Source organism: Mizuhopecten yessoensis, unplaced genomic scaffold (genome assembly GCF_002113885.1).
Source record: "Mizuhopecten yessoensis strain PY_sf001 unplaced genomic scaffold, ASM211388v2 scaffold10839, whole genome shotgun sequence".
Lineage (NCBI taxonomy): Eukaryota > Metazoa > Mollusca > Bivalvia > Pectinida > Pectinidae > Mizuhopecten > Mizuhopecten yessoensis.
In genome coordinates this window covers 121,726-147,646 of record NW_018408747.1, presented here as the reverse complement: position 1 = coordinate 147,646, position 25,921 = coordinate 121,726, and the positions used below count along the sequence as shown (strand labels likewise).

The following is a 25,921-nucleotide window of genomic DNA, read 5'->3' as shown; positions in this document are numbered from 1 at the left end:
TATTTATAGACAGCACATCTTGTGTATCAATAAATTTGAATGCAAGATTAAAGGCCGGGTTTTAGTTACCAATCTTGATAACCACTTAACTCTATAGTAAAAACAGAAATTCAATAATTTTCAAATTGTTTTCTTCATATTCTGTCATTGAATTCCTATCTGCAATGTTTCTTTCATAAATAAGGAAATATATTTAAAAAAATAAAATATTTTTTTCATAAGTTTATGATACAATAACGGTTCTCAACGTAGTTCTGTTTGCTAAAATATACGGAAAGAATATTTATTAATCGTCTTTAATGACATACCAAAATATTCGGTAAAAAACTACTTTTACATCTTTCTCAGGAAACTGTTCAATTTTACGCACACTTTTTACTGCGTTGTACTCTCCGCTTTAAAACAATCTATTCTAATTCCACTCAATCCTATAGAAACATTACCACTTTCCTTCAACAGCATAATGTTCTCTTCTTTTATTTTGAGCTGTTTTAGCTTTCTTGTTAAAACGTTCGGTAGGTAGTGATTGTGTTAACCTGGTAGTGTCCTGTCTTTGTTTATATTTGATGTCAAATTTTATAAAATACTACTCTCTTTGACATATAAATTCAATTTCATAATTACTTTCAGCCTTTTCTCTTTTTTGAATGTCAGTGTCATTGAAAACATCGTCATAACAATATGTACATGAAAATCTACTTCTAAAATTGTACTCTAGCTGTCCATAATTGTCGGATTTGTAAATTACTCTTATGAATACGTATTTTTTTTCATTTGTGTTTCTTTTTCATTATGCATCTACAAGCTAAAGTTTGTTATGATTTTCTTGTTACAATTCACACCTTCGTGTTAAGTTTGTCTATTTTTAATAATAACCTAAGGTGAAATTAGCATATGTCAACATTTAAGGTCTAAAAGCCCCCCCTATAGGAGTATATTATCAAAATTTCATTTAGATTACCTAGGTCATGCTGTGTGTCTCTTTTACTAGCTTCTAATTTCCTCATGACATTCTATTAACATTATCCATATTTGTAAATTTTCGATATTTAACAATAAACTTCAGCTCTAAATCTTACGTCAGAACATGTTATATAATGCTTATTTGTTAATCTAGGTTACACGGTTTCACATTTTTATATTGGTAACTTTAACATGTTAACTGCATTTTACTATTTATAGTATTGAATGGTTAACTCGATTTGAGGAAGAAACGCTTCTTCACATGTAGTAAAAGAGGAAATACACTTTTCATTCAATTAAGTAACAAAAGCGTCTACATTCTATAATGTCAATGAACTATTCTTACGAAGACGCTTTCTTCAGGTCTCCAATTCGCTGTATCCGTACACTGAAAGCATTGAAACTTAACATCAATATCATTAATTAATATGTATACTTCAAACTGAATCTTTGCTTCATAGTATACAAAGCCGTCCTGCCTTATGGATCATAATATTCTCTCATTTCTCTGTGTGTAAGATAGAGCTGTCCAGAGTAAGAAAGAGGTTTTGGAAATTTCTATCTTACACCCCATTCCACGTGACGTGACGTCGCAATGGCTCATCAATGACGTGACGTCACGAATTTGGAACTCTCCGATGCCGCAATGCGGAAAAGGCGGCGTGATTAAATTAAAACCTTTTACGATATATTTACCGTACACGTTAGAAAGATGTGATTATTTTTTTCTGCGCAAACATTGTTTGCAAATATGGAATATGCTTAATATGGCTGGCTGATTCGTTTTCGTCTAAACATCTCAGGGGAAAAAATGATATTTTTAAAACGGAGGCCAGTCCAAACGCATTTACATAGTTTCGGGGCTTATCCTGGTGGTTGGAATGAGAGAAAAATACTCTTTCATGCCCAATGGTGTAGGATAGGGAAATTTCACCCTCGGGATTTTAAAAATTGGCGAAACCCTCGGCAAAGCCTCGGGTTTTTTAAAATAAAAAAAAAACTTTGTTGGAATTGTTATATCCTACAGCCCGGGACATGAATGCACAAGTCATGTTCTTCGGAAAATGTTATTCTTCACTCTCAATAAAACGATACATATACCATGACACTTTTTTTCTATTCGGGTTTGTCGAACTATCTGTTAACGAAATCTACAAATAGCCCCGTGTCAATAGCCTTTGAACGTTCTTTATAAAACAACACAATGATTAACATTTGTATTGATCAAGAGGTTTTAATAGCATTAATGATCTACATTAACAAGGATAAACTTCCTATCAAAATAGATGCTTCATCATTATAAGTCAGTGTACAAACGTACCCGCATTACACATCCTTATCAGATCACATATAACTAAAATCAGTCATCTACAATAAAAAATATTGCTGTGCACTTTTCACGATTCTGTCGATGACTTCACGCCTTTCGGGTTTATTACATGGGAATGGAAGACACAAGTCAGAAGTAGAGTTTCATTACCTGTATAAAAAACAAAGGTAATTGTAGTGATTCTACTAAAATGTCAGTTTTCCGTACATCGATTTGCATTGCACTTATGTTTTCAACCTAAAATGTTCTACTTGACGAGATTGCATTATAACACGAAAGTACGAATTTCTTCTGGATTTGTTTTTGTTTGCATGTTTTGATGTGCAAACTCTTATATTTCTCATCTCATCTGCTACTATTACAAATAATTTTCTTGACCATATCCTGCTTGAATCTCAAAATATTGTTCGTATCGTGCCAAACCTCTTTATGAGCTTCTTGAATCAAATAGTGATTTGCTTGTGATTGTCTTCTTAAACAGCAATAACGAGAAAGGCTTCCACGTCGTATATCCATTGGATGCTGATTTCTTGTCGGCATGTCTTATATCATGGCATTCCTCTTTGTTTACCGTACACCGTTCGAAAAATATCAAATCGATATATCTTATTCGTAATAGTTAGTATTGCAGTCGTGTCTTTCTGTTGTTCCAGAGGACATTTCACCGTTAAGAGGTAGCTACATGCCATGCATGGCGACACACCAAAACAATTTACGTCAATGATCAGCAATTAGAATGCACAAAACAAAACTAGTAAAACGTTGGTCATACATTTCGTCTCACTTTGGAGTCTTCAATGGACAAAGTGGCTATACATGTACGTTGCTGTCAAATATTGTCCTTGTTTGGCTTTTTGTATCAACAAACTAAATTTGGAGTATAAGGACATTCTGTTTACTTTTCGGATAGGAACAATTTTGTATTAAACTTGCATTATTTTTCAGGCGGTCTTTTTTCTGATATATTGGACATTGAAATCTGAAAGAAATTTTCATTTTTTAGAAATTAATTTGCAAATACATTATTAGTCGAACAAACCAACTGAAGTAAACATCCTATGCTGTTTTTTTGATTTTTCATAAACTTCGAGCATTCTCTGATTTTTGACACAACAATTTAATATATTACACTGGTATATAGCAACTTTATTGATAATACGTGTATATACAGATACATTTTCTATAAAATCTATAAATAGATGTTCCTATCTTCAATAGTCTCAAAATTAATCATTTAAATACTTAATATAAACAAGCACAAATCACTAAAACAAATGCAATGTCTTTTCAAATTGCAATTTGAATGTGCTTTTCGTTGTAGCCACCAGTCCGCTTACTGCATACGGGGATTTTCTGACATCTTTATGTGAAAAACGGAAAAAAACCTTATCCTTCCTTTGTTACAGACATCAATAAACAATAGGTAAATAAAAATGATCTGTGATGGGTTCCTTTTTCACAGAATCATTTTTAAACACTTGAAGTCATTGTATGGTGATGTCATATACTGCAGACTGGAAGGCTTGTGTTTAACTACACTTGCAAATTAATGTAATATAAATGTCAACCAATGGCACCGGACATATGGAGAATATGAACAAAGTATTATATCTGATTTTTGTGTGTAGAAAAATGCTACCACTGGTATGAAACCAGAAAACATTAATAAATTGACGATAGGGTCAGTGACTCAGCTTAGCTCTTCTTCACTATTAAACTTCAGCTTAACCTCAACAGTTTCCTCATCATTAGACTTAGAGAATTGGTCTATTACAAATGTATATGATTCAATTCAAACGTGCAGCATAAAGCACGTTTCTCTTTGAAATCTATGTATCACCAGGTGAATGGTAAATGGTAGTTGAAAAAAATATATATAATATTTTTACAAAGTTTTATCATGTTGGAGTATAGATGGTGAAGCATTTATTGATTACAAAAACAATGTTTATTAAGCGTTGTTATTAAACTAAATAAAGTTCCTTTGATAAACCTCGTAGTCGTAACGACAAAAAAATTGCCATTTAGCCACATATTAATTGCTAAACATGAAATATATTTACAGAATGTGTTTTTTCACAAAATCATTTTTATACTAGACATGATATATATTTACAGAATGTTATCTTACACATAATCGTTATTTGTGCTAAACATGATATATGTTTACTCTATGAATTATTTTATTATATATATGATTGTTTAAGTTAAAAAATTGGCCTTTGTTTTACAAATTTATAATTATTAGGAATGACAACGATCATTGTTGAAAAATTCTTGAAACATTCGATAGTAACAATTTATAAAAAACATATTAAGGACAATACTTTTAACACATGAGATTTTCATTTTAAACATTTTCCGTAGTAAAAATCGAAACGTCTGTATTGATTGCTACATATAGACAACCATGATAAATAACATTATAATACTCCACTTATTTGGCCGGCATACTCCCCAATGCACACAAATATCAACAGCCTCTATAAGAGAATTATATATTCTAGAAAATACTGTTTTTCAGATATTTTCAGACTTACCTTTGTATTTTCCTATAGAAAATTTAATGTTGTATGCTTTTGTTTTAAGAAAACCTAGCTTAAACAATAAACAAATGTTCAGTGACACGTAGCACTAATGTCTGGTCAAAATATCTCTAAGCATGATTTACCTACATGAAATATACGACATTTTACGTATAAGCTATCACTATTACCTTGTATGCTCCAGGAGTTCAGTGACATTTGACCTCGCATACACTTAGACACCGCTCTTTACAATGTTCACCTCTAACTCACCCCTGTTCATTATATCTTTGGATGCATGTTATACAACAAAACACATGTGTGTGGTCAGATTGAAATGATGCGAAGGCCAGGTTTTAACCCCTGGACATGTCCGAAGTTGTGTCTAACGTAAATAAAAGACATTTTAATTATATCTAGCTAGATAGCATTTCCTTTTTGATTATCTTTATTCACGATTTTGTCATCTACAAAGAAACCGGACAGGAAATAAACGACTTAATTACCTATAAAAACACTGACCACTGTCCACTAGTCAGAAAAATCTGCTGTATCGACCTGTTTATTTTGCCTGCACTCAAACGTCCCATCGGCTTTATCATGGTAAGTAAGATATTACAGTCAAAAATGACCGATGGCTTTGTTAAGATAGGTATGTTTCTAATAAACTAAGGTAAATGTATAAAACTACTTTCTTCGTTACAAACTAGGGTAACGTGATACTAATGCCCGAAAAGTGTTTTCAAGCATCTCTATAGGAATTTTTCTTTTGGTGATATTTTTTCTCCAGTTTCATCAATTTTGAGTTTATTCCAAATTAAGTTTTGCTTGCATTTTGACATTATCTTGTCTTCTTAAATACGTTCTGAGATGTTTTATGAAAGATGTTCTTAATATGATATACATATATAGATATTGCCATTCTCTTTCACCTGAGCTTAAATCATTTGTTTTGTCCTGCCAATTGAGTTTTAATTTTGTTATTATAAGTTTTAAAGAATAATAATTAAAAGTTTGTAAACTTTTTATATATTCTTCAAATAATTTTTTTTCAAAGAGCATAAATGACTTATTAAGTTGATAATGTTTGTTTACGGGTCAGGACAAATCATACCATTATAACAACGCTGAAGACACTTACGTACTTAAACTAACATTGTTTTGCTCTGTTTACAGAGATTGATGATGAAACTCGTCTGTTTGGCTGTTGTACTATTTGTTACTCTGACATCCTCGGTCGTGTGGTCACAGGACATGTGGAGAGGGGACAGAGGTATGTTATATACTGTTAGTTAGCAGGACAAAATACACCTGAGCTAGAGAGCGTACTACATTTGGTTTTGTGTTTTTATTTACGTTGGTAAATATCCCACAGAGTCATGAATTATCGGAATGTGTTTAGACAATGAATATGATAAATCTCATGATCGCGATAATTCTTTTAGCAATAAATTAGCATCTGTCTGAATCATTATTCGCGAAATAAACGAATGAACAATCGACTCTAATCGACAAATAAAGCGAAATTAAATCAATCTTAAAAGATAATCTATCTAAAGCATAATTGAAAAATGCCCTTCGCGAAATAAAATGCAACCACTATGCTGTACTTTATTATAACCATAGAGTGTTTACAGTACTTTACAATAGTATAACTTCTATAGAGTATTTTACAATAGTATTACTGCTATATAGTACTTGAAAATAATATAACTGATATAGAGTACTTTACAATAGTATAACTGCTATAGAGTACTTTACAATATTATAACTGCTATAGAGTACTTTACAATAGTATAACTGCTATAGAATACTTTACAATAGTATAACTGCTATAGAGTACTTTACAATAGTATAACTGCTATAGAGTACTTAAAAATAGTATAACTGCTATATAGTATTTTACAATAGTATTACTGCTATATAGTACTTAACAATAATATAACTGATATAGAGTACTTTACAATAGTATAACAGCTATAGAGTACTTTACAATAGTATAACTGCTATAGAGTACTTTACAATAGTATAACTGCTATAGAATACTTTACCCAACAAATTATAGAGTACTAAATTGTACCATATTATAGAGTACTTAATTGTACAATAATATAGATTACTTAACTTCACAATATTATAAGTGCTATAGAGCATTTTACTTTACAATATTATACATTTCTTAATTGCAAACATTTTATTGTACTTAATTGCACAACATTTTAGAGTAAATTGTACTTAATTGTACAATATTATATAGTGCTTAATTGAAAATATTATAGAGTATTTACTGTACAATATTTTAGATCAATTAATTGTACACTATTAAAGAGTACGTAACTTCACAATATTATAACTGCTATATAGTCTTAAATTTACACAATTAGAAACGCTATGGAGTACTTAACTGTAACGTATTATATCAACAATGCATACTTTATCACATAATGTACTGTGTTTTATCACATAATGTACTGTGTTTTATCACATAATGTACTTTGTTATACAGTGAATATACTCATGTCATATTTGTTTGCATATTAACTCATGCAATATGACCTATCAGCCCTGTGATTGGTTGTAAGGTTCAATTGTTTCAATTGTGACGTCATGCCAAGGACAAGTGCATGACGTCACAAAATGGCGGCTTTTTACATTTCAAGGTTGCATGAAAATTGTTGTTTTACACGGATAAATGCCACAAATCTTGATTATGTGATAAAAAGGATCTTATACTCGTTTTCATTTCATATGAAACTCATGAAACTCATCACGAATTTTTCATTTTAGCTCGCCAGAGGCTCGCTAAATTGAAAAATTCTTAGACTCGTTTCATATATCTCATATGAAATGGAAACTCATGTAGGATCCTATATATACAGTACTGAACTACAGTGTAATAAAGCTGTAACCGAGTACTGTCATCCATTATCCAATAACATAGTGCTGACTGATCTACACAGTAAACTGAAGTCATCGCAAACTGGTGACATGTGTTTTGGCCTAATATTATTGCACATTATCTTGGAGTTCAGAATTACGCCAAAATATCTGTCCAGTGTGGAAAACTTAAAATAACAAGCTGAACACTGCACTTAAGAGCTCAATAAAAGGTTCTGCATTGTTCGAAAAATGGATTTTTTTTAAAATATTGATTCTTTGTTTATCATCACTATAACAAATACATATCAGATAGCTGTTCAATGCATGTGTTGTCTTTTATTTCTTCATTGCTTGATCTATCTTATGTTTTCTTTTTGTAAAGGTGAATGGCAATTCAGTTACAAAGGAGACGATACGAGCATGCGCGGAAGTGGTCGAGGCTACTTCCCGTATGGAAGTATGATTATGGGAGGAATTGGCGGTGGAATGTATCACTAACTGTTTAATACATAGGCTTGATTATAGTGTTGACGGTAATAGTTAAATCATTTATCATTTACAATATACAGTGAACAGGTGAACGGCCGACGACGCATATACATATGTCTTGTGCAAGATCAACTGTGGTTATTTGAAACGATCACTTTTCCGATGGATGAACTCTCGTTTCTTTTATAACCTTTTCAAGCTAAACTATCTTTTGAGTTGTTTAATGTGTGTTTTATGAATAAACATATTTTTCAAACTATTTTTTTGTATATCTGCTTATATATTTTTCCTAATGGTGTTACGAAAGATTAGTTCGATGTTAAGTACAATAACATTTAGATGTGTCCATTAAGAGAAATTTGTATTGCAATAAGATTGTGTTTTAATACAGCCACCTATCATGCACATTTGCCTTTAATCCCAAGGTCTTCTACAAAATTGTTATTGCCATGTCAACAGTAATCTTAATGTTATGTTGACAATAATATGAATGCTATGTTGACAGTAACCTTAATGTGACGATTACAGTAATCGTAATGAAATGTCGACAGTAATGTTATTGCCATGTTGACAGTAATATGAATGATATGTTAACAGTAATGTTACTGAGATGTTGACAAATATGCATTGCAATCACCTGATTGTCATAGATCAATACGGAATTTTTAATTCGTATTGTAATAACATCTTAACAATATGTGTTATAACCAGTCATTTATGTGTTTAATACCCTCGGCATCACAAGGACTAAACTTTGACCTGTTCCTGATTCAAGAAGGTGTAAGTCAAGAAAAGATGGTATTTGTAAACTTAAATTATGGATATATATAGAAAACTTCCACAATTGTCTGCAAAAATATCATGAGGAAATAAACAAACATGACCACAATAAAGCACGATATATTACCGAGCATATCATTTTAATTTTTTTTGATTTCATTATAAAGTCATTTAATTATTTTTAGTGGAAATCCCAACGTCTACTCCAACTTAAAGAAGAGATAACAATTACAGCAAATGTCCATGTCATAGATGTCGCCGTTTACACATTTGAAGCAATACATAACAGTTTATAAATTTAATTACCTTCTCTGTACCTGACAACTTTAAAAGTTTAAGAAGACAATGAAACTTTTGTTTAAGTATAAATGAATTTATTTATTTAAAATGTTGGGCAAAACTTAGTATTGTATATAATTTTCTCTGACATGTGTCTGGAAAGAAGAATGCAAATCAGTTACATAACAGTGTATGCTTATATCTTAACTGTTAGTTTAGTGGCGTGTCGTTAATACCTCATATAAGAACTATTATTTCTCTGTACAAAAAAAATTTAAACAACAGGAAAAAGAAAGTACATTTTCGGTATAGGCAGTATTTTCATGATCATCGTGCCATTCACAGCGTGTCGATAAACATTTTTTTATTGACCAACTATACCGAAAAGATTATTAATACCATTCGTTTACCCAAGCTCAAATGAAAAATAATGCACTTGGTACATGGAGTTGAAATTATGAATAAGATCTGATAAAAAGAATATTATATTGAATCCATTGGACTCGCCTAATAAATTAAATACGACATGGGCACGAATGTAAGTTACATGAATTGTTTTCATTAATAATCAAAAATGATATTTTTTTGTTTTACTTCTTCATCTTCTTATAACTGTGAGCAGATATAACTGACTTACTAATACGTTTTAAAGTTTAAAAACGAATTAAGTTTAACAAAATACAAAAGGCAATACTTACATGTGGCGACAGAAACGTTGTGTTGAACGTCAGTAAAAAAATTTTTTATTGAAAATACTAGGAGAAGCATGTTTTGTTACTTAACATCTACTGTTTTGATACAAACACAGTTTGTAAATAATTATCGAAGCCAAAACATAAATCTCGATATACTTTTAACAAGACAATACTAACTCTACGCCCTAATGTTAAACGTTGTATATGAAAGTAATGAAACGATCTAGCATTAATGTACAGGTAATGATATGTTAAATTGCAAGTAAGGTATGCAACTTCAGCATGACTCGGTGATCCTAATCTGTGTGTCTAACAATGGGCCGGCATACATATAAACGTGCCATGTGGTGATAATGTTACCTAAGATGTGAGCCCTTGACACACAAAGTGCAAACTCCGTGTCTCGTTTACAACAAAGGCTCGGCAATTGTGCCTATAAGCAGGCTACATTCACACGGACATCAATAAATAATCGATGGTACACATTTAATTGACCTTTACAAGTTGACATTGTGCTGCAATTTCTGCATACTTCCGTCATAATGGGTATAAATATACACGAATAGATCTTCTCAACACATCGATTCCTCCAGCACATCGACACCGCCGTACCCAAACTGTCTCTACTGAAACAGGTAAGATGATTTGACAGGTTGTAAGGAATGATTCAGCAATTGGATCAGATACATGATGAAAACCCTTTTTTTCTTTATCAAGTATATTGACTATTCATATATGTTTGATTTCGAAATATATAACATAATGGTGCCATATCATTTTTTGGAGAAATCTGTCCCTAAGCGTTCATACTTTAATTAATAATTAGTAGGTATGTCATTATCCTAATATTTGCCTGCTCAAACAACTTACAAGTTGTTTGTGAGTCCAGAATAAGTAAATCCTAAAAATGAATAGCAAAATATCGTACCTGAATTTGGTATTGAATATCTTTGGTCCTGGTGGTGGATTAATATGTAGGTGTGATTGGGTGAAACGTCACAATGTGATTGATGATCGAACGGCATTTGTTATAAACATTTGCTGTACAGAAATATTTTGTAGGACCCCTGGAGTCTTTATATTAGTGTTTTACTGCAGAAAACTATTTTTCGGGGGAATTGTTATAAACGTGTTTTATTTTAACGATATTTTATTGTTAAGATATATTTTTGTGAATCTATCCTCTAATTATAAGGCGTTTGTTTGTTTAATCTTTGAAGCAATTGTTCCTTGTATTTTGTCTTAATCATCTTTCTTTTCTATTTCAGTATATCAGAATGAATACATTTATCTGTCTAGCCTCCTGTCTCGTGGTCGCTGTTAGCTCAGCAGGTTAGTTTTATTTTATTTTACGTATACCAGTGAGTAATTTGACTGAGCACGAGAGTTTATTTTAACATTGTTCACTGGAACTTAATATTCGCGAAAAGGTTGACTACAAAATTATTTACCATATTCTCTGTTAATAAAAAAACAGCGCAAAAAAGCCTCTCTTGCAATTTTTTGGGAGTTGAGGAAATATTACAAACCCAATTTATTGTTTTTGCTGTTTCATCTCAATTACAAACAAAAATATAAAATGATGTCAAGATTAAATCAATATCATAAATTAAGCTTGGTATAAAACTTCCAAAACTGTATCAAATACTTTCCAATTTATCGTTTAATCTTGCTGAATTGGTGCTCAGTGTTCCATATTTTCTAAATAAAATCATTGTATTTAACCTTAGTTTCTTGAAATACTATATAATTATTTAATATATCTATATATATTACCCAACACTATCATTAAGTATATTTTTAATGTTAAATATAGAATTCTATCTCATCGATAGATGTCAATTTTAATTGACAACAGGACTTTACTTTCTTTTCACTATATTCAAAGGCGCTTATTTTCTATTGAGATACAAGTACGTGTAACAAAATTTTAAGTTACACAATCCATAAAATTGTATAATAAACAACCTTACCAGATAAATGTTGAATTGTTTACTTCCTTTTAAAAAATGAACTGCAGTCTAATTGTCATGCATGATGTTATTGTAATATGGTGCTAAAAGTAATACTATCAATTACAAAGTTTTTTTAATATATTTTTGGTTTATGTTTATACTTTAAGATGTAATTAATACACAAAAGGTTCCCTTCATTATGTTTAAAACTTGACACCTGAACGACATCAGAAGTATTAGAATTGATCCATTAGAAGTTACTGGAATATTTGGAACAATAGAACCACACAAAAAGGACATTTATATGAAAACTTAAATTGTGTCAGTAATGAAGTATATAATATTTCATGAAAACGATATAATAGATATTATTGGAATGAAAATATGCAACTTCCATAAGTTAAGATTACATCTACATGTAAAAGACATTGGTCTCCTACACTTACTTGCTTTGTTTCCTGTTTTAGCCATGAATTATTTCTTTTCATCCCCTAGGGTACTACAAGAAACACGCTGCGCTTTTTACACCAAATGAAAATAAATGAAAGACGTAATAGGATTGTAATTGTGACGTATTTAAATAGTCATTAGTATCTCTACCTAGGGTTGGGAATGATGACCCGTTCCTATAACGATAATATCAACTCTCCAATTGTGATACCTTTGTGACACACTTAAGATATTAAAATGCAATCAATATCTCCTCCCAAATCAATTCAACGTAAACATCATCATCTTGGAAACTTATAGATGCAAAGTTTGTATATATCATTATCTCGTGATAAATAGTATGGATTGTAAAACACTATAAACTACGTAGTTATTGCCGACGTTTAGAATCGTGAATTTAAAAAACGTGTACACAATTGCCGTTGCTGTTTCTTAGCATTACATTTATCACTCTTACTGTATTTTTTCTATATAAATACATTCAAGTCTATATATGTCACCATTTCCATTTACAGGAGTATATGGAGGTGGCTCGGGAGGAATGGGAGGTGGTATGGGTGGTGGTCCATTTGGTGGCATGGGAGGCATGAACGGAGGAGGCATGAACGGAGGAGGTATGGGCGGAAAAGGAGGAATGGGCGGAAAAGGAGGAATGGGCGGCGGCGGTATGGGAGGTGGACCTTTCGGCGGTATGGGTGGCGGACCCTTCGGTGGAATGAGCGGCGGAAACGGAGGAATGGGAGGCGGTATGGGTGGCGGTCCCTTCGGCGGTATGGAAGGCGGTCCCTTCAGTGGAATGGGAGGAAGAAAAGGAGGAATGGGAGGTGGTATGGGAGGCGGCCCCTCCGGCGGTATGGGCGGCGGTCCATTCGGTAGTATGGGCGGAAGAAAAGGAGGAATGGGAGGTGATATGGGAGGCGGAACCTCCGGCGGTATGGGTGGCGGACCCTTCGGTGGAATGGGCGGAGGAAAAGGAGGAATGAGAGGTGGTATGGGAGGCGGTCCCTTCGGAGGAAGTATGGGAGGCGGACCTTTCAGTGGAATGGGCGGTGGTATGGGAGGCGGACCTTTCGGTGGAATGGGTGGCGGAAAAGGAGGAATAGGCGGTGGAATGAGTGGTGGTCCCTTCGGTGAATTGGGAGGTGGACCTTTCGGCGGAATGGGTGTTGGAAAAGGAGGAATGGGCGGTGGTATGGGAGGAAGCCCCTTTGGTGGAATTGGCGGTGGAAACGGAGGAATGGGTATGTTATGAAGATATCATTTCAGTTCATTTGTTTTTATTAGAATACGTTTTGAATCACAATTTTCTGCTAATATCTTGAACATTTTATCTTTCATGTTAAGAGAAATATAGGATATTGCTTATTTTCCCTGAATACTATTTATTTAAAGATCAAGTTAGAAAAAATGCTTATGGTGATTACAGTTATATAAGACAGTTATTTTACTGAATAGACATACCATTTATATCTTTCATATTCGTATTCTTAGTAATATTTTGTTTACATAAACAATTTTTTTGTAGGGTGAAAGTAATACATTAGCATATATCTAAGGTTTCTATTTCTTTATTTTAATGACATCTATTCTTTATTTCAGGAGGAAGTTACTAGTCATCCAAATTCAATGTTTTCCTATGTTTTCTATTGTAACTGTAACTAATAAAACAAAAGCATTCGATATTGATTTGTGTGTTTTGATCAATCAAAATCTGGCGAAATCCCAAATTTATGACCAGACATAAGTAATAGCACAGGCCCGGTTGCTCAGATGTTGGCTTTTGTTAACCAGTGGTTAGTTAAAAATCAAATTATTGCCAAGAAGAAACAAGGGATTACAAAATATAATAAATCTTAAAAACACATTCATCTTATTTCTCTCAACCAGTCTATTGCATTTAAATGATGGCAAATGTTCTGATTTTTCTGTACTCATATCTTAAAAATTGTCCCTCACAAATGGTTAGTTCTAACCAACCATTGAGTAACCGGGGCCTGCATGTCAACCCCTTATGTCAAATGTGATTATTGGAGATTTGGATCGTAAACGTTCTTTGCAGAAACAGAAACGATTCTCTCTTACTCCTTAAACTTACATGACACAGTTAATTCGCTATTTTAGAGCACTGGTTTAAATATTTGAAAAAAAAGTGTCAAATGATCTGTATCCTAATTCCGGAACACCATGTTTTACCTCTGGTGTATTGTGTGATTTTTCCTTTATGTGTCGATACATTTTCTTCGTTTTGTTCTGTTTTCTCTCAAGAACATAATGTTTTTACACAATTCTATCAGGTCAGAGACTCATATGGAGACAGCAGGCGAAATGTGTCTAAAAAATCAAACTAAGATCTCTTTTCTCTTTTCATCAATGTATTTTGGGAAACGATCAATGCGTCAACTCTTTGATGTTTGTACATTTGTAATTTGAAATATTAATTATGATATAGCAGAACTCATTAACTGCGAGAACAAATGACATTTATTCAGACTGATAACGGTCATCACACCTGGTCTAGGGATTATGAAATAATCTACATCAAAGTTATATTTTTGACTATTGTTATGAAGTGTGGTTTGTTTCTATGTATCAAAGTGTTATTGTACATATGATTCCGAGTATATGTTGTCAATATTTCACAAAACTTGTAGGAGAACAATATATTTTATATCCAACTTTTTCGGGCAATGTTTTTTGTAAAAAGGACCAGCAATACATTTGGCATAACGATAATTCATTTCCACATTAAGATATTGAAAAGACTTTTGCTATATAGGATAGTCTAAATCGTACTTATTATACTAACCAGTTATTATAGTCAGGTAACATGATGAAGATGAACAGAACATTTTAAAAGAAAACCATTTTCATCAATAGCAATGTTAATAATAATAAACGTTGCTTGGTTTCCATTAATATCAAAAACGCATTACGATTAAAATCCATCATTCAATAATGTACAAGAATTAAAAACATGTAGCAATACTAATAATTGACACTACAGGAAATAAATACAATTACAAAAGAATAAATATGTTCCTAACAAATGAGTTTAGGGATATAATATATACATATTTAGTAAAAACAATTATTTGATATATACATATAGTTCTAATTTGCTAAGAATTTCTTTAATCACGACGAAGGTGATCATAGCACAAATCGGCAATTTCTCTGGTGTCACACAAAGATGGCATTGAATCAGTTTTTACCAAAGGACGATATATATGGACAATATACACATCGCCTTCTTGTTTCTGTTTCGAAGTTGGTCCAGATGGTACACGACAATGGAATTCTATTCAAATTTGTCAAAATCTTTCTTAGTTGTCTTTAATGAGATTCATCAGTTTGGAAATATGTAATATCAAAGATTTAATTTCTACACCAACAATGTACGTGTTAAACGTAATGCAACAATTTAAGACCGACTGGTCCCTTTGCCCAGGTTTAACAAAGAGACGGGTCGGTCTTGAAACGTTGCAACACGTTTAATACATACATTGTTTGTGTAGAAAGTTAAACTTTGACATCTCTCATAGTTGTCAGGGTTTTCTTTTGTATGGCGAACATCCAATAAAACACGAACTGACGATTTTGAAGTCAGTTGGCCCTATTTGACTTCGTTTATATGAAACATTACCAGCCAAATAAAAGCGATTTCAAATAAATGCGGATTTATTTTGGAATGAATTACACGTAACTAGTTGGTATGCAAAAAACATTGCAGTATGGATAATACAGAAACTTTAGTTGGTTTACTCACATAATGAATTTATTTGTAGAAGCAAAGTTCTGAATATCATACTTTTAGTCAGTTTTAACTTGCCCTTTAATGGTTTAGAAAAGTATATAAATCTGTGGTAAGGTAAATTGTAGAATAAGAAATGGTAATGTGTGTCAAATGCACACAAAGTTCAAAGAAGAGTTGCAATTACACATATCGATGGTTTATAGGCTTCTTAACAAAACAAATTTCTGCAAGAGCTAGATTTAGGAAAATCTAGTCCACAGGCGGAAAAATATTAGGCTCAACTTTCTCAACATGATCAAATATGAACTCCCACTTCCTACTTATATTTAACATTTCTTTCCCCTTCCAGTTCATCTCAATCGACACTATAACCATTAGAACTATCCCAAAAACTATTTCTTCTCTAAATCAATCAGTGCATGGAACAAACTTCTCTCTTTAGTTAGAGACTCTCCTTCACATTTATCAGACTCTTCAAAATCAATAAAGCTATTTTAAATCGAACCTTCTCTGTCTATCTAAGGGGCCGATAAAACCTGACTATTATTTTTTATTATTATTGTTAAAAATGTACACTGCCAAGACGTTTCAAGGAAAACACCTACTTGGTTTCAAAATGAAGCAACTGACTGGGGGAGGTTATATGACGATTTAATAGTATAGGTGTGAATCAATTCTCTCATTTCATTAATTGACAACCTTTCATTAATTGCTAGATTATAAATATCAGTTAATGTCAGATTTTGATTTGTGATGTTTAATCGCCTGGCAGTAATGACATCAGCAGCAGAAAAGTGGTAGTGATTCATGTTTTAGTAGTAGTGTTTTTTCAAGCAAAAATTTGAGCTTGTAACTCAGGGTTCAATTCCGCCATGTATTATTAAATATATATAAACCTACAACATGAAATCAACAATAACGATATACCCATGTATCTGTTATTTCTATCGAACCTCATTTCGATAGTTACAACATGTGTTTCTTTAGTTTAATCCTTAGCTCTATCAATTCATTTGAATTACATGTACATTGTAACAGTAAAACATATGTTATTAATTTATACTCATTAATATACAGTCCTTTATATTCAGCTAACGCTTACAGTATATATGCATTATACAAACCATTTAACCATCGCAAAATACCTACCTTTTCCTTGCGAAGAGGGATTCCAAAACGATGGTCTGTCTGCTTCATCACCTGTAGTACACCTTACAAAAACAACATATATTAAACATATAAGCACTCTTTTTATCGTTTTATGTATACTAACATAACAACAAACAGAATGGCTGTACAAACAATCAAAACTTCAAAACTTCATGTATGCCCTAAAACAAAATGAATTCAAAACATTAAACTTTATAATTATTGCATCTTTAGAGTTGCGTAAATATTTTTTGATAAAAGTACTTTCATTAATATCTCCTGGCCACAATAGGTCTGTCTGGCACAGCTAGTTGTATAATGGTGCATCGGGCCCATGATCTCTCCGAGGCCGCACTCTCACATATGATCAGTGCACAGTACACCAAAACAACCAAAGGCAATGACCTCACTTAAATATGATTTGTCACGTGACTCTTATCTTATTAGTCACTTTCATTCAAACGCAAAGCGCACGGTCTACATGTAGGAATGTGCGATTTAGAACGCTGATCATCGCAACATACACACGCGATCCACTAAAAGTGGTTCAATTTAATTTGTTATAAAATAAGTTAATAATGAGAACACATTTATTCATATCACTTCTACATTATTAAATTCTGTGTTATAATCTAAATATAGCAATGTGGTGTTAGGTTCGTTAGGTGCACTCTAATTAGTGCATAAGTCATAACATGTCTTTTTCAGACCAATATTTTTAAGGAAAGACACTGAAAAACCGGTAAGCTAGATTAAAATTACAAAGGGCAATATCAACATTCAAATGATTTATTATATTGAAAAGAATGTCTTAAAACTCAGAAAACATATAACGGCTTAACACATCGAGAGTATTTTTAATGAAGCTGCAATTTCGTCTATTGTATGTATCAACATTGTAAATAATCTATAGATACAATCAAAGTTGGTTTATATAGTTCCTGTCTTTAGCTACTACCTACCACAGTCAAACTACAGTCAAACCTACGTTAAGGGTTCACTCTTCTGATGTTTAAATTTGGTCTGAATCTCGTTTAGATCACCTGTAACAGGTTTTCATAATATTAAACAAATCATAATAAATCTTAATAGCAAACAAGCATCTAAAAATGTGTTAAAAGCATATGCCTGTTGTTTGCGGAACATTTGATGAAGGATTTTCAAAAAATGACCTATTCGACGGACTTTTTAAAAATATGTGTGTCTTGTGTCCATTAAAATACCAAACTTTTACTTTTTCTGATACAAGATTAATCACTTGTATTGTCATTTTAACGCCAATTTAATTGTAGCAAGTCCATTTTTGCTGTACAAGTTTATAAAGTTCTATATAATGAAAACAATATGCAAAATTATACATCCTGTTTTTTGTTTTAATTATTTAGTGTCACTGAAGCATTGTTTTAATTTTTGACCCAACAGTAGGTGAAAAATAACACGAAAGTGCCAAAAATGGCCAAAAAAGCACATGGACGCTCAATTATTTGGCTGTTCTAGAAAGAGAAACAGATTTTCGTTTGATCTATTGAATATAAAAAATAACGTTTAATAGCGGAATTTTTTATCAGGCTTTAAATCTGTTAAAGAAATGGTAAAGGAGAGAATATTTCTACATTTAAAGTCAAGGTCTTGGGGTTACCTAAGATTTTATTGCGAAAATTTTGAATGAATGAAATTTTGAATGAATAATATCAATTGTGCACAATTGGAAGATATTGTATGAATTTGTTCTGCATACGATCATAACAAAACAATTCACCAAAATCACATACATCCTTCAATACCATCTTTCCATTGGCATCACCTATAACAACTACACTTTCCCTAGAGACTGTCTGTCTAAGACTATTATCTGTATAGAAACGAATTATCAATAGGAACCCCATGTCTATGATAATAAAACAACCTGTCTTAGATACCAGTTAACTATAGCTAACACCTGTTGATACCTACAGGCAAACCTGCCTTAGAGACCAATAATTATAAGGTTATCCCTATCAATAACTTAAATCGCACCTTTCAAAGAAACCAGTTACAAGATTTTGTATATATATCTAATACATGTCTATACCTGTCTTAGACTCACCTTTAACTTCAGTAAAACGTGTCTAATAGGTCATTAATCTATAGTTACAACATGTCTTTTCTATAGTTTAATCTCCGTTATACACGGGTTGTAATATTAATCCACTCGTGCATAACAACCAAACCTGCCTAAGAGATAACCTGTTTATAACTACTATAACTATTACTTATCGTCTAATCTACTTAATGCCTGTATCCACAACCTCTCTATAACTACTACATGTCGTCTAATCTATCGAATGCCTGTATCCACCACCTCTCTATAACTACTACCTATCGTCTTATCTACTTAATGCCTATATCCACCACCTCTCTATAACTACTACCTATCGTCTTATCTACTTAATGCCTATATCAACCACCTCTCTATAACTACTACCTATCGTCTAATCTACCGAACGCCTGTATCCACCAACTCTCTATAACTACTACCTGTCGTCTAATCTATCGAATGCCTGTATCCACCCCCTCTCTATAACTACTCCCTATCGTCTAATCTACTTAATGCCTGTATCCACAACCTCTCTATAACTCCTACATGTCGTCTAATCTATCGAATGCCTGTATCCACCCCCTCTCTATAACTACTACCTATCGTCTAATCTACTTAATTCCTGTATCCACTGCCTCTCTATAACTACTACCTTTCGTCTAATTTACTTAATGCCTGTATCCACCACCTCTCTATAACTACTACCTTTCGTCTAATCTACCGAATGCCTGTATCCACCACCTCTCTAAAACTACTACATATCGTCTAATCTACTTAATGCCTGTATCAACCACCTCTCTATAACTACTACCTGTCGTCTAATCTACTTAATGCCTTATCAACCACCTCTCTATAACTACTACCTGTCGTCTAATCTACTAAATGCATGTATCCACCACCTCTCTATAACTACTACCTGTCGTCTAAGCTACCAAATGACTGTATCCACTACCTCTCTATTACTAATACCGGTCGTCTAATCTACCGAATGCCTGTATCCACTACCTCTCTATAACTACTACCTGTCGTCTAATCAACTTAATGCCTGTATTCACCACCTCTCTATAACTACTACCTGTCGTATAATCAACTCAATGCCTGTATCCGCCACCTCTCTATAACTACTACCTATCGTCTAATCTACTGAATGCCTGTATCCACCACCTCTCTATAACTACTACCTATCGTCTTATCAACTTTATGCCTGTATCCACCCCCTCTCTATAACTACTCCCTATCGTCTTATCAACTTGATCCCCGTTTCCTCCACCTCTCTATAACTACTTCCTGTCGTCTAATCTCCTTAATGCCTGTATCCTCCACCTCTCTATAACCACTACCTGTCGTCTAACCTATCGAATGTCTGTATCCACCACCTCTCTATAACTACTACCTATCGTCTAATCAACTTAATGCCTGTAATCACCACCTCTCTATAACGACTACCTATCGTCTAATCAACTTAATGCCGGTATCCACCACCTCTCTATAACTACTACCTATCGTCTAATCTACTTAATGCCCGTATCCACCACCTCTCTTAAACTACCATCTGTCTATTACGACTAGTTTAATTATTTCCAATATGTTCCTTTATATTTATAATATCCGTCATATTTTTAACCTGTTTGTTAAATGATATATCCAGTAGCTTTCTCTCTTTGTCGGTATTTATAAACATACTGTATATTTAATTGTCAATTGTTTTACTTATGAAAACATTTTTGGAATTTAATTATAAATCAATTATGATAAAATACTATTTGTAAGCATGGATGAAAGGTAAGCTTTGATCCAATTCTTTCTTATTTTACTTTCTCCACTGTAGAATAAAATCAGATGATGTAACACTCGTACCATAGGAGAGAGAAATACCGCTGAGCTGTGCATTGATGTTACTTTAAGATAATTACACATTCACAAGTCTTTGTCGTGTGCATTTCCTGCCTTGAAGCCACAAACTAGGAAAAGCTGAAGTCATATTGTTGAACATTCAGTTTTCGGTGCAGTATAGCAATTAACATAAGAAAATATTAAAGAAGACATCCGATTGCATCGTAATTAACAAATCCTACTTTGGAATAAAAGGAAAATGATCACGACTACATCTGTTGTCAGAAAGTCACGTGCACAATAACAAGCTGTTATGCAATACCACTTTAAAGATGTGGTTGCCTGTACAACAAAACCTCAACCACAAAGGGAGTCATCATTTTGCGTTATCTTCCTGGAACAGTGACGTCATTTCCACCAAGTCTGTATAAATAGATCGCACGTTATTTGGTTTGCACACCATATCTCCTCCACAACTCCACAGGGCAGAACATCGAGAGTGTACACAGGTAAGCTTTTTCGACTTTGATACATTATTTATTTAGTGTTATTCAATAGCGATTGCAGTGCTGTTACATACGATGTTTGAGTTGAAGTATTTAACTTGTACTCTCATTGAATTCGTCCTAGTTCTTAAAAGCAGTGTGAAGAAGGAAAAAATAATTAGTTCACATATTCCGAATTGAAAATAAGTCTGAAACCGCAAAATGGTGGCAAAATGATAATGAAGACGTTTATGTTATTGCAATCACACACAAATAAGATATATTTAATTTCTTTCATCATATTATTAACATCCTATTGGACACATTTTTGTCTGACATACTTTATCTTTGTGAATATATTTAGATATAATAATAGATATAGATATTTATATTATTTCTGTCTTTCGGTCTTATACTTGTTATATTGTTGTAATTATCACGTCATATTTCTAATTAGCGTTCTGTTATGATACTTTTTGTGATCATAAAATACCCGCTTGACATTGTACTAAGCATTTATTTCGAAATTCACCAGTAACTTTCTAATTTTTGAAACTCAGAAAACTATTTTTTTTTTTTATAATAACAATAATAAACTTTATTTATTGAAACTAAACCCTGCTAAAGCCAAAGGTGAATTTCCCTCAAATGTATTCACCTGTTTCAACGCTAGTTAAGATAGTTAACAGTTGGATTTCCAAACTTTTTGGCCCATATCATCAACTATGAAATGGCGATACAGCTGCATGATGCACTATATATATAACTTGATAATCTCCAACGTGATTGCTACGTCCATCACCAATTCATAATAATTTATATATAACGTAAAATTTACCTTGCTAATTACCTTTAAATATTGTTCGATCCATGTATCGGACACAAACAATATTAATTTTTAGGTTTAAGTTATTGGAAAAAGTGTTCTTTAAAACATCATATAAAACCCCTGTAATGATATGTTATATGGTTGTTTATTCAGATTCAACGACATGAATACCTACATATGTTTAGCAGCTCTCTTACTGGTCAGCGTCAACGCTGCAGGTAGGTTTTTACGACGATGGTGACTGTTATTAGTATTTCCCCCTTTTTTAATTAATATGTTTGTTATTGTTAACCAACGATTGCTTTGCATCTTTTCTGATAAAAATGTACCGTTTAAGAGTTGAACATCTTCAAAGCACCAATCTCTCAGCGCTGTTTCATTACATTATTCAATTCATGATATGGTTAATATCAAAGAAACAGCACGTACGATATTAATTTTCTTGGCTTTGCATCAGCTTAAATATGTTACATATAATTGTGTATGCAAGTTATAAAGCCACTTATTGAATGTCAAAGTTGGCTTTTAGACAAAGAAAATTACACTCAAATTAATAAAAAATAATCATTACATCATTATAGGGAAGTATGGCGGAGGTAGTGGTGGATTTGGCGGCATGAGTGGAGGAGGAAGTGGAGGATCTGGTGGAAGCGGAGGATTTGGGGGAGCCGGTGGATTCGGTGGAATGACTGGTGGAGGAAGTGGAGGATTCGGAAGTACCGGGGGATTCGGCGGAAGTGCCAGAGTTGTTGGGAAAGGTGGATTGAGTGGAAGCGGTGGATTTGGAGGTATGAGTAGTGGAGGTTTTGGAGGAAGTGGTGGATTCGGGGGAGCCGGTGGATTCGGTGGAATGAGTGGTGGAGGAAGTGGTGGATTCGGAAGTACCGGGGGCTTCGGCGGAAGTGCCGGAGTTGTTGGGAAAGGTGGATTGAGTGGAAGCGGTGGATTTGGAGGTATGAGTAGTGGAGGTTTTGGAGGAATGAGTGGTGGATTCGGGGGAATGAGTGGTGGTGGCTTCGGCGGAGATGGTGGATTCGGTGGCAGTAGTGGATTCGGAGGAATGAGCAGTGGAGGTTTCGGAGGAAAAGGTGGACTCGGAGGTAAGGGTAGCGGCGGCTTCGGCGGAAATGGTGGATTCGGAGGAATGAGTGGTGGAGCAGCTGGAGGTAGTAGTGGATTTGGAGGAATGAGTGGTGGAGGAGCTGGAGGAAGTGGTGGATTCGGAGGACAGAGTGGTGGAGGTTTTGGAAGAAAAGGTGGATTTGGAGGAATGAGTGGTGGAGCAGCTGGAGGTAGTAGTGGATTTGGAGGAATGAGCGGTAGCGGAGCTGGAGGTAGTAGTGGATTTGGAGGAATGAGCGGTGGCGGAGCTGGAGGAAGTGGTGGATTTGGAGGAGTGAGCGCTGGAGGGGCTGGAAAAGGTGGATCAGGTGGGTTCATCAGTTAATGTTACTTTGTGGTATGTATATATTTGTATACTACTAAAGGAAGCCAATGAGAACTATCAAGAACGTCACTTATATAATACTTATACTTATAAATACGTTCAAACTAATTTGTTTTCAAACTGGATTTTCAAAATAAGTATCTTTTTAATATTTCTCTCTAAAAAAAAGAATTATGATGTGAATTTGACATGTGATTGCGCCGCATGTTGATCATCAGATTAAAACAAAATACATTTGAATTGAAATCAAGTTTCGAAATGTATGAACAGCATTAGCTATATGTATATATTGGCTGTTTCCATTTTTAGAATTGTAATAATGAATTAAGTGTTAAAAATAAGAAACAAATACATACGAAATACAAACAACAATAGCTTCAAAACAATACCTAACTGCTAAGGTTTTACTGAATGTGCACAATCCGATTATTTATACATGTACCTTATATCTTGTTTTAGGTGGTAAATACTAAGGAGAGACTACTATGACAGTTGATGAAGCATTGTTGAGACAAAAACATTGCAATAAAATCATAAATCTTTATCCTTTGTTCGTTTGTACTTCTTAGATATGAGACTTATTATATATTTACAATCCTCTGAAATAGAAAGGAACGCTATTGTTTTATTAAGAACTATAAAAAGACACAGACATGACGTTGTAATCAGTGAGCATGTGCAGCACACCTGTTTTGATGATGTTCCTACGAAGGTTGACAGTTTTAAAAGATTTTTTTATTTTTGAAATAGTTCTGATTTATGACAGTGTGTTAGTTTGATAAGAGGAGACTAAAAATCCCAGTTATCTTTCTTTTGATTGCATCATCATCAATTAAATCAAGGTTATGTGCGAAACGATGAACCTGAACGGTATGATTCGGAATGCAAAATCAATATTATGCAAAAACTTACATTTATACTTATATAACCGCCTATCATCTTATGTAGTTTACATACCATATACACAAGGGTTTATCATAATTATCAGTTTTAACTGAAAAAGTGTAGCCAATTCACCATTAAACTACTTTGCCAGAATTGTTCTATCTTAAAGTGTCATCAAAATTGTGTGAAGTTATTCTCGTTTCTGTTCCTGACGTTGTTTTCAAGACTAATATTTACTAATATTTACTAATTTTTTTCCTTTTTCACATGGAAATAGAAGTGTTACAGATTGGCGGAATCTAAATTTATTAATACATTATGTACGTTGACTGCATATTCTTCCATATATCTTGCATAAGTGTTGATTTATATCTTCCACAACAAGAATTCTTCTTTATATTTCGACATATTTTATAAAAAAATCATAATGAACAGACAATGTTTTAGTGTTTTCCTAGCCAAGTAACATGTTTATATATACAAATACGTTTATGAATGTAATATATATAATAATAGCTATATTGAAGCAAAGAAGATTAATTCCCATCGAAACAGTTTAAAGCAGACACATTTCTGGTAATAGTGAACCCTTCCCCTTCAATATTACATTTCAAGCAATACATTAAATTACTTTCAGACAAATCAAAGCAAGTCGCCTCGATCTTACATAAAAAACAGGATAGCTATATATCTATTTAATATACTATTCTGAACAACTCATTTGAAATAAGGATTCGATGGACACTTGTATTGTACACTTTTCAATCATTAAATTTACATTCACCTGATTATTCCACTATATAATTTGAATACATTCATCTGACTAGCATACGACTGTACATACTATAATCCCTTTATTACAAAAACGTATACCTGTAAGATGAATTATTTTTTATCTTTAAGTATAAAAGACTACATAACCCTTCAAATGACTACAAATATATATGGGAGGTAACATACCTGTACAATACATGTAAAATCATAAGTACCTACTTGGCATCACCTGTACAGTAGTAGTGCACCACAAGTGTATGCACTACTAGTATAAGTCTAGTGCACTAAAATCCAACCTAGAAGTAAGAATTAGTCTACTCTCAACTTGTCTTTACATTTTCT

General features: G+C 33.1%; 1 protein-coding gene and 1 long non-coding RNA gene across 2 annotated transcripts; both read left to right on the top strand.

Annotated features, from left to right (window-relative positions):
- The first annotated feature begins 5,363 nt into the window (after positions 1–5,363).
- Positions 5,364–8,438, top strand: LOC110462855. The gene is made up of 3 exons (XR_002464323.1): positions 5,364–5,421; positions 5,995–6,091; positions 8,081–8,438. It is a non-coding gene; the product is annotated as an uncharacterized LOC110462855 (long non-coding RNA).
- A 1,334-nt stretch (positions 8,439–9,772) lies between these two features.
- Positions 9,773–24,463, top strand: LOC110462859 (glycine-rich cell wall structural protein-like). Its single transcript, XM_021517087.1, has 8 exons — positions 9,773–9,784; positions 11,210–11,273; positions 12,862–13,587; positions 19,205–19,236; positions 21,595–21,668; positions 22,627–22,691; positions 23,055–23,903; positions 24,380–24,463. The coding sequence occupies exons 1-8, from the start codon at positions 9,773–9,775 to the stop codon at positions 24,391–24,393; spliced, it is 1,836 nt and encodes a 611-aa protein (XP_021372762.1). The 3' UTR covers positions 24,394–24,463.
- The last annotated feature ends 1,458 nt before the right edge of the window (positions 24,464–25,921 follow it).

Excerpts from the sequence above, each read along its gene's own strand:
- LOC110462859 (XM_021517087.1), top strand. Across the intron at positions 19,237-21,594 it reads TAGAGACCAATAATTATAAG|ATCGCACGTTATTTGGTTTG; the intron begins GTTATCCCTATC and ends CTGTATAAATAG. Across the intron at positions 22,692-23,054 it reads GGTCAGCGTCAACGCTGCAG|GGAAGTATGGCGGAGGTAGT; the intron begins GTAGGTTTTTAC and ends ACATCATTATAG.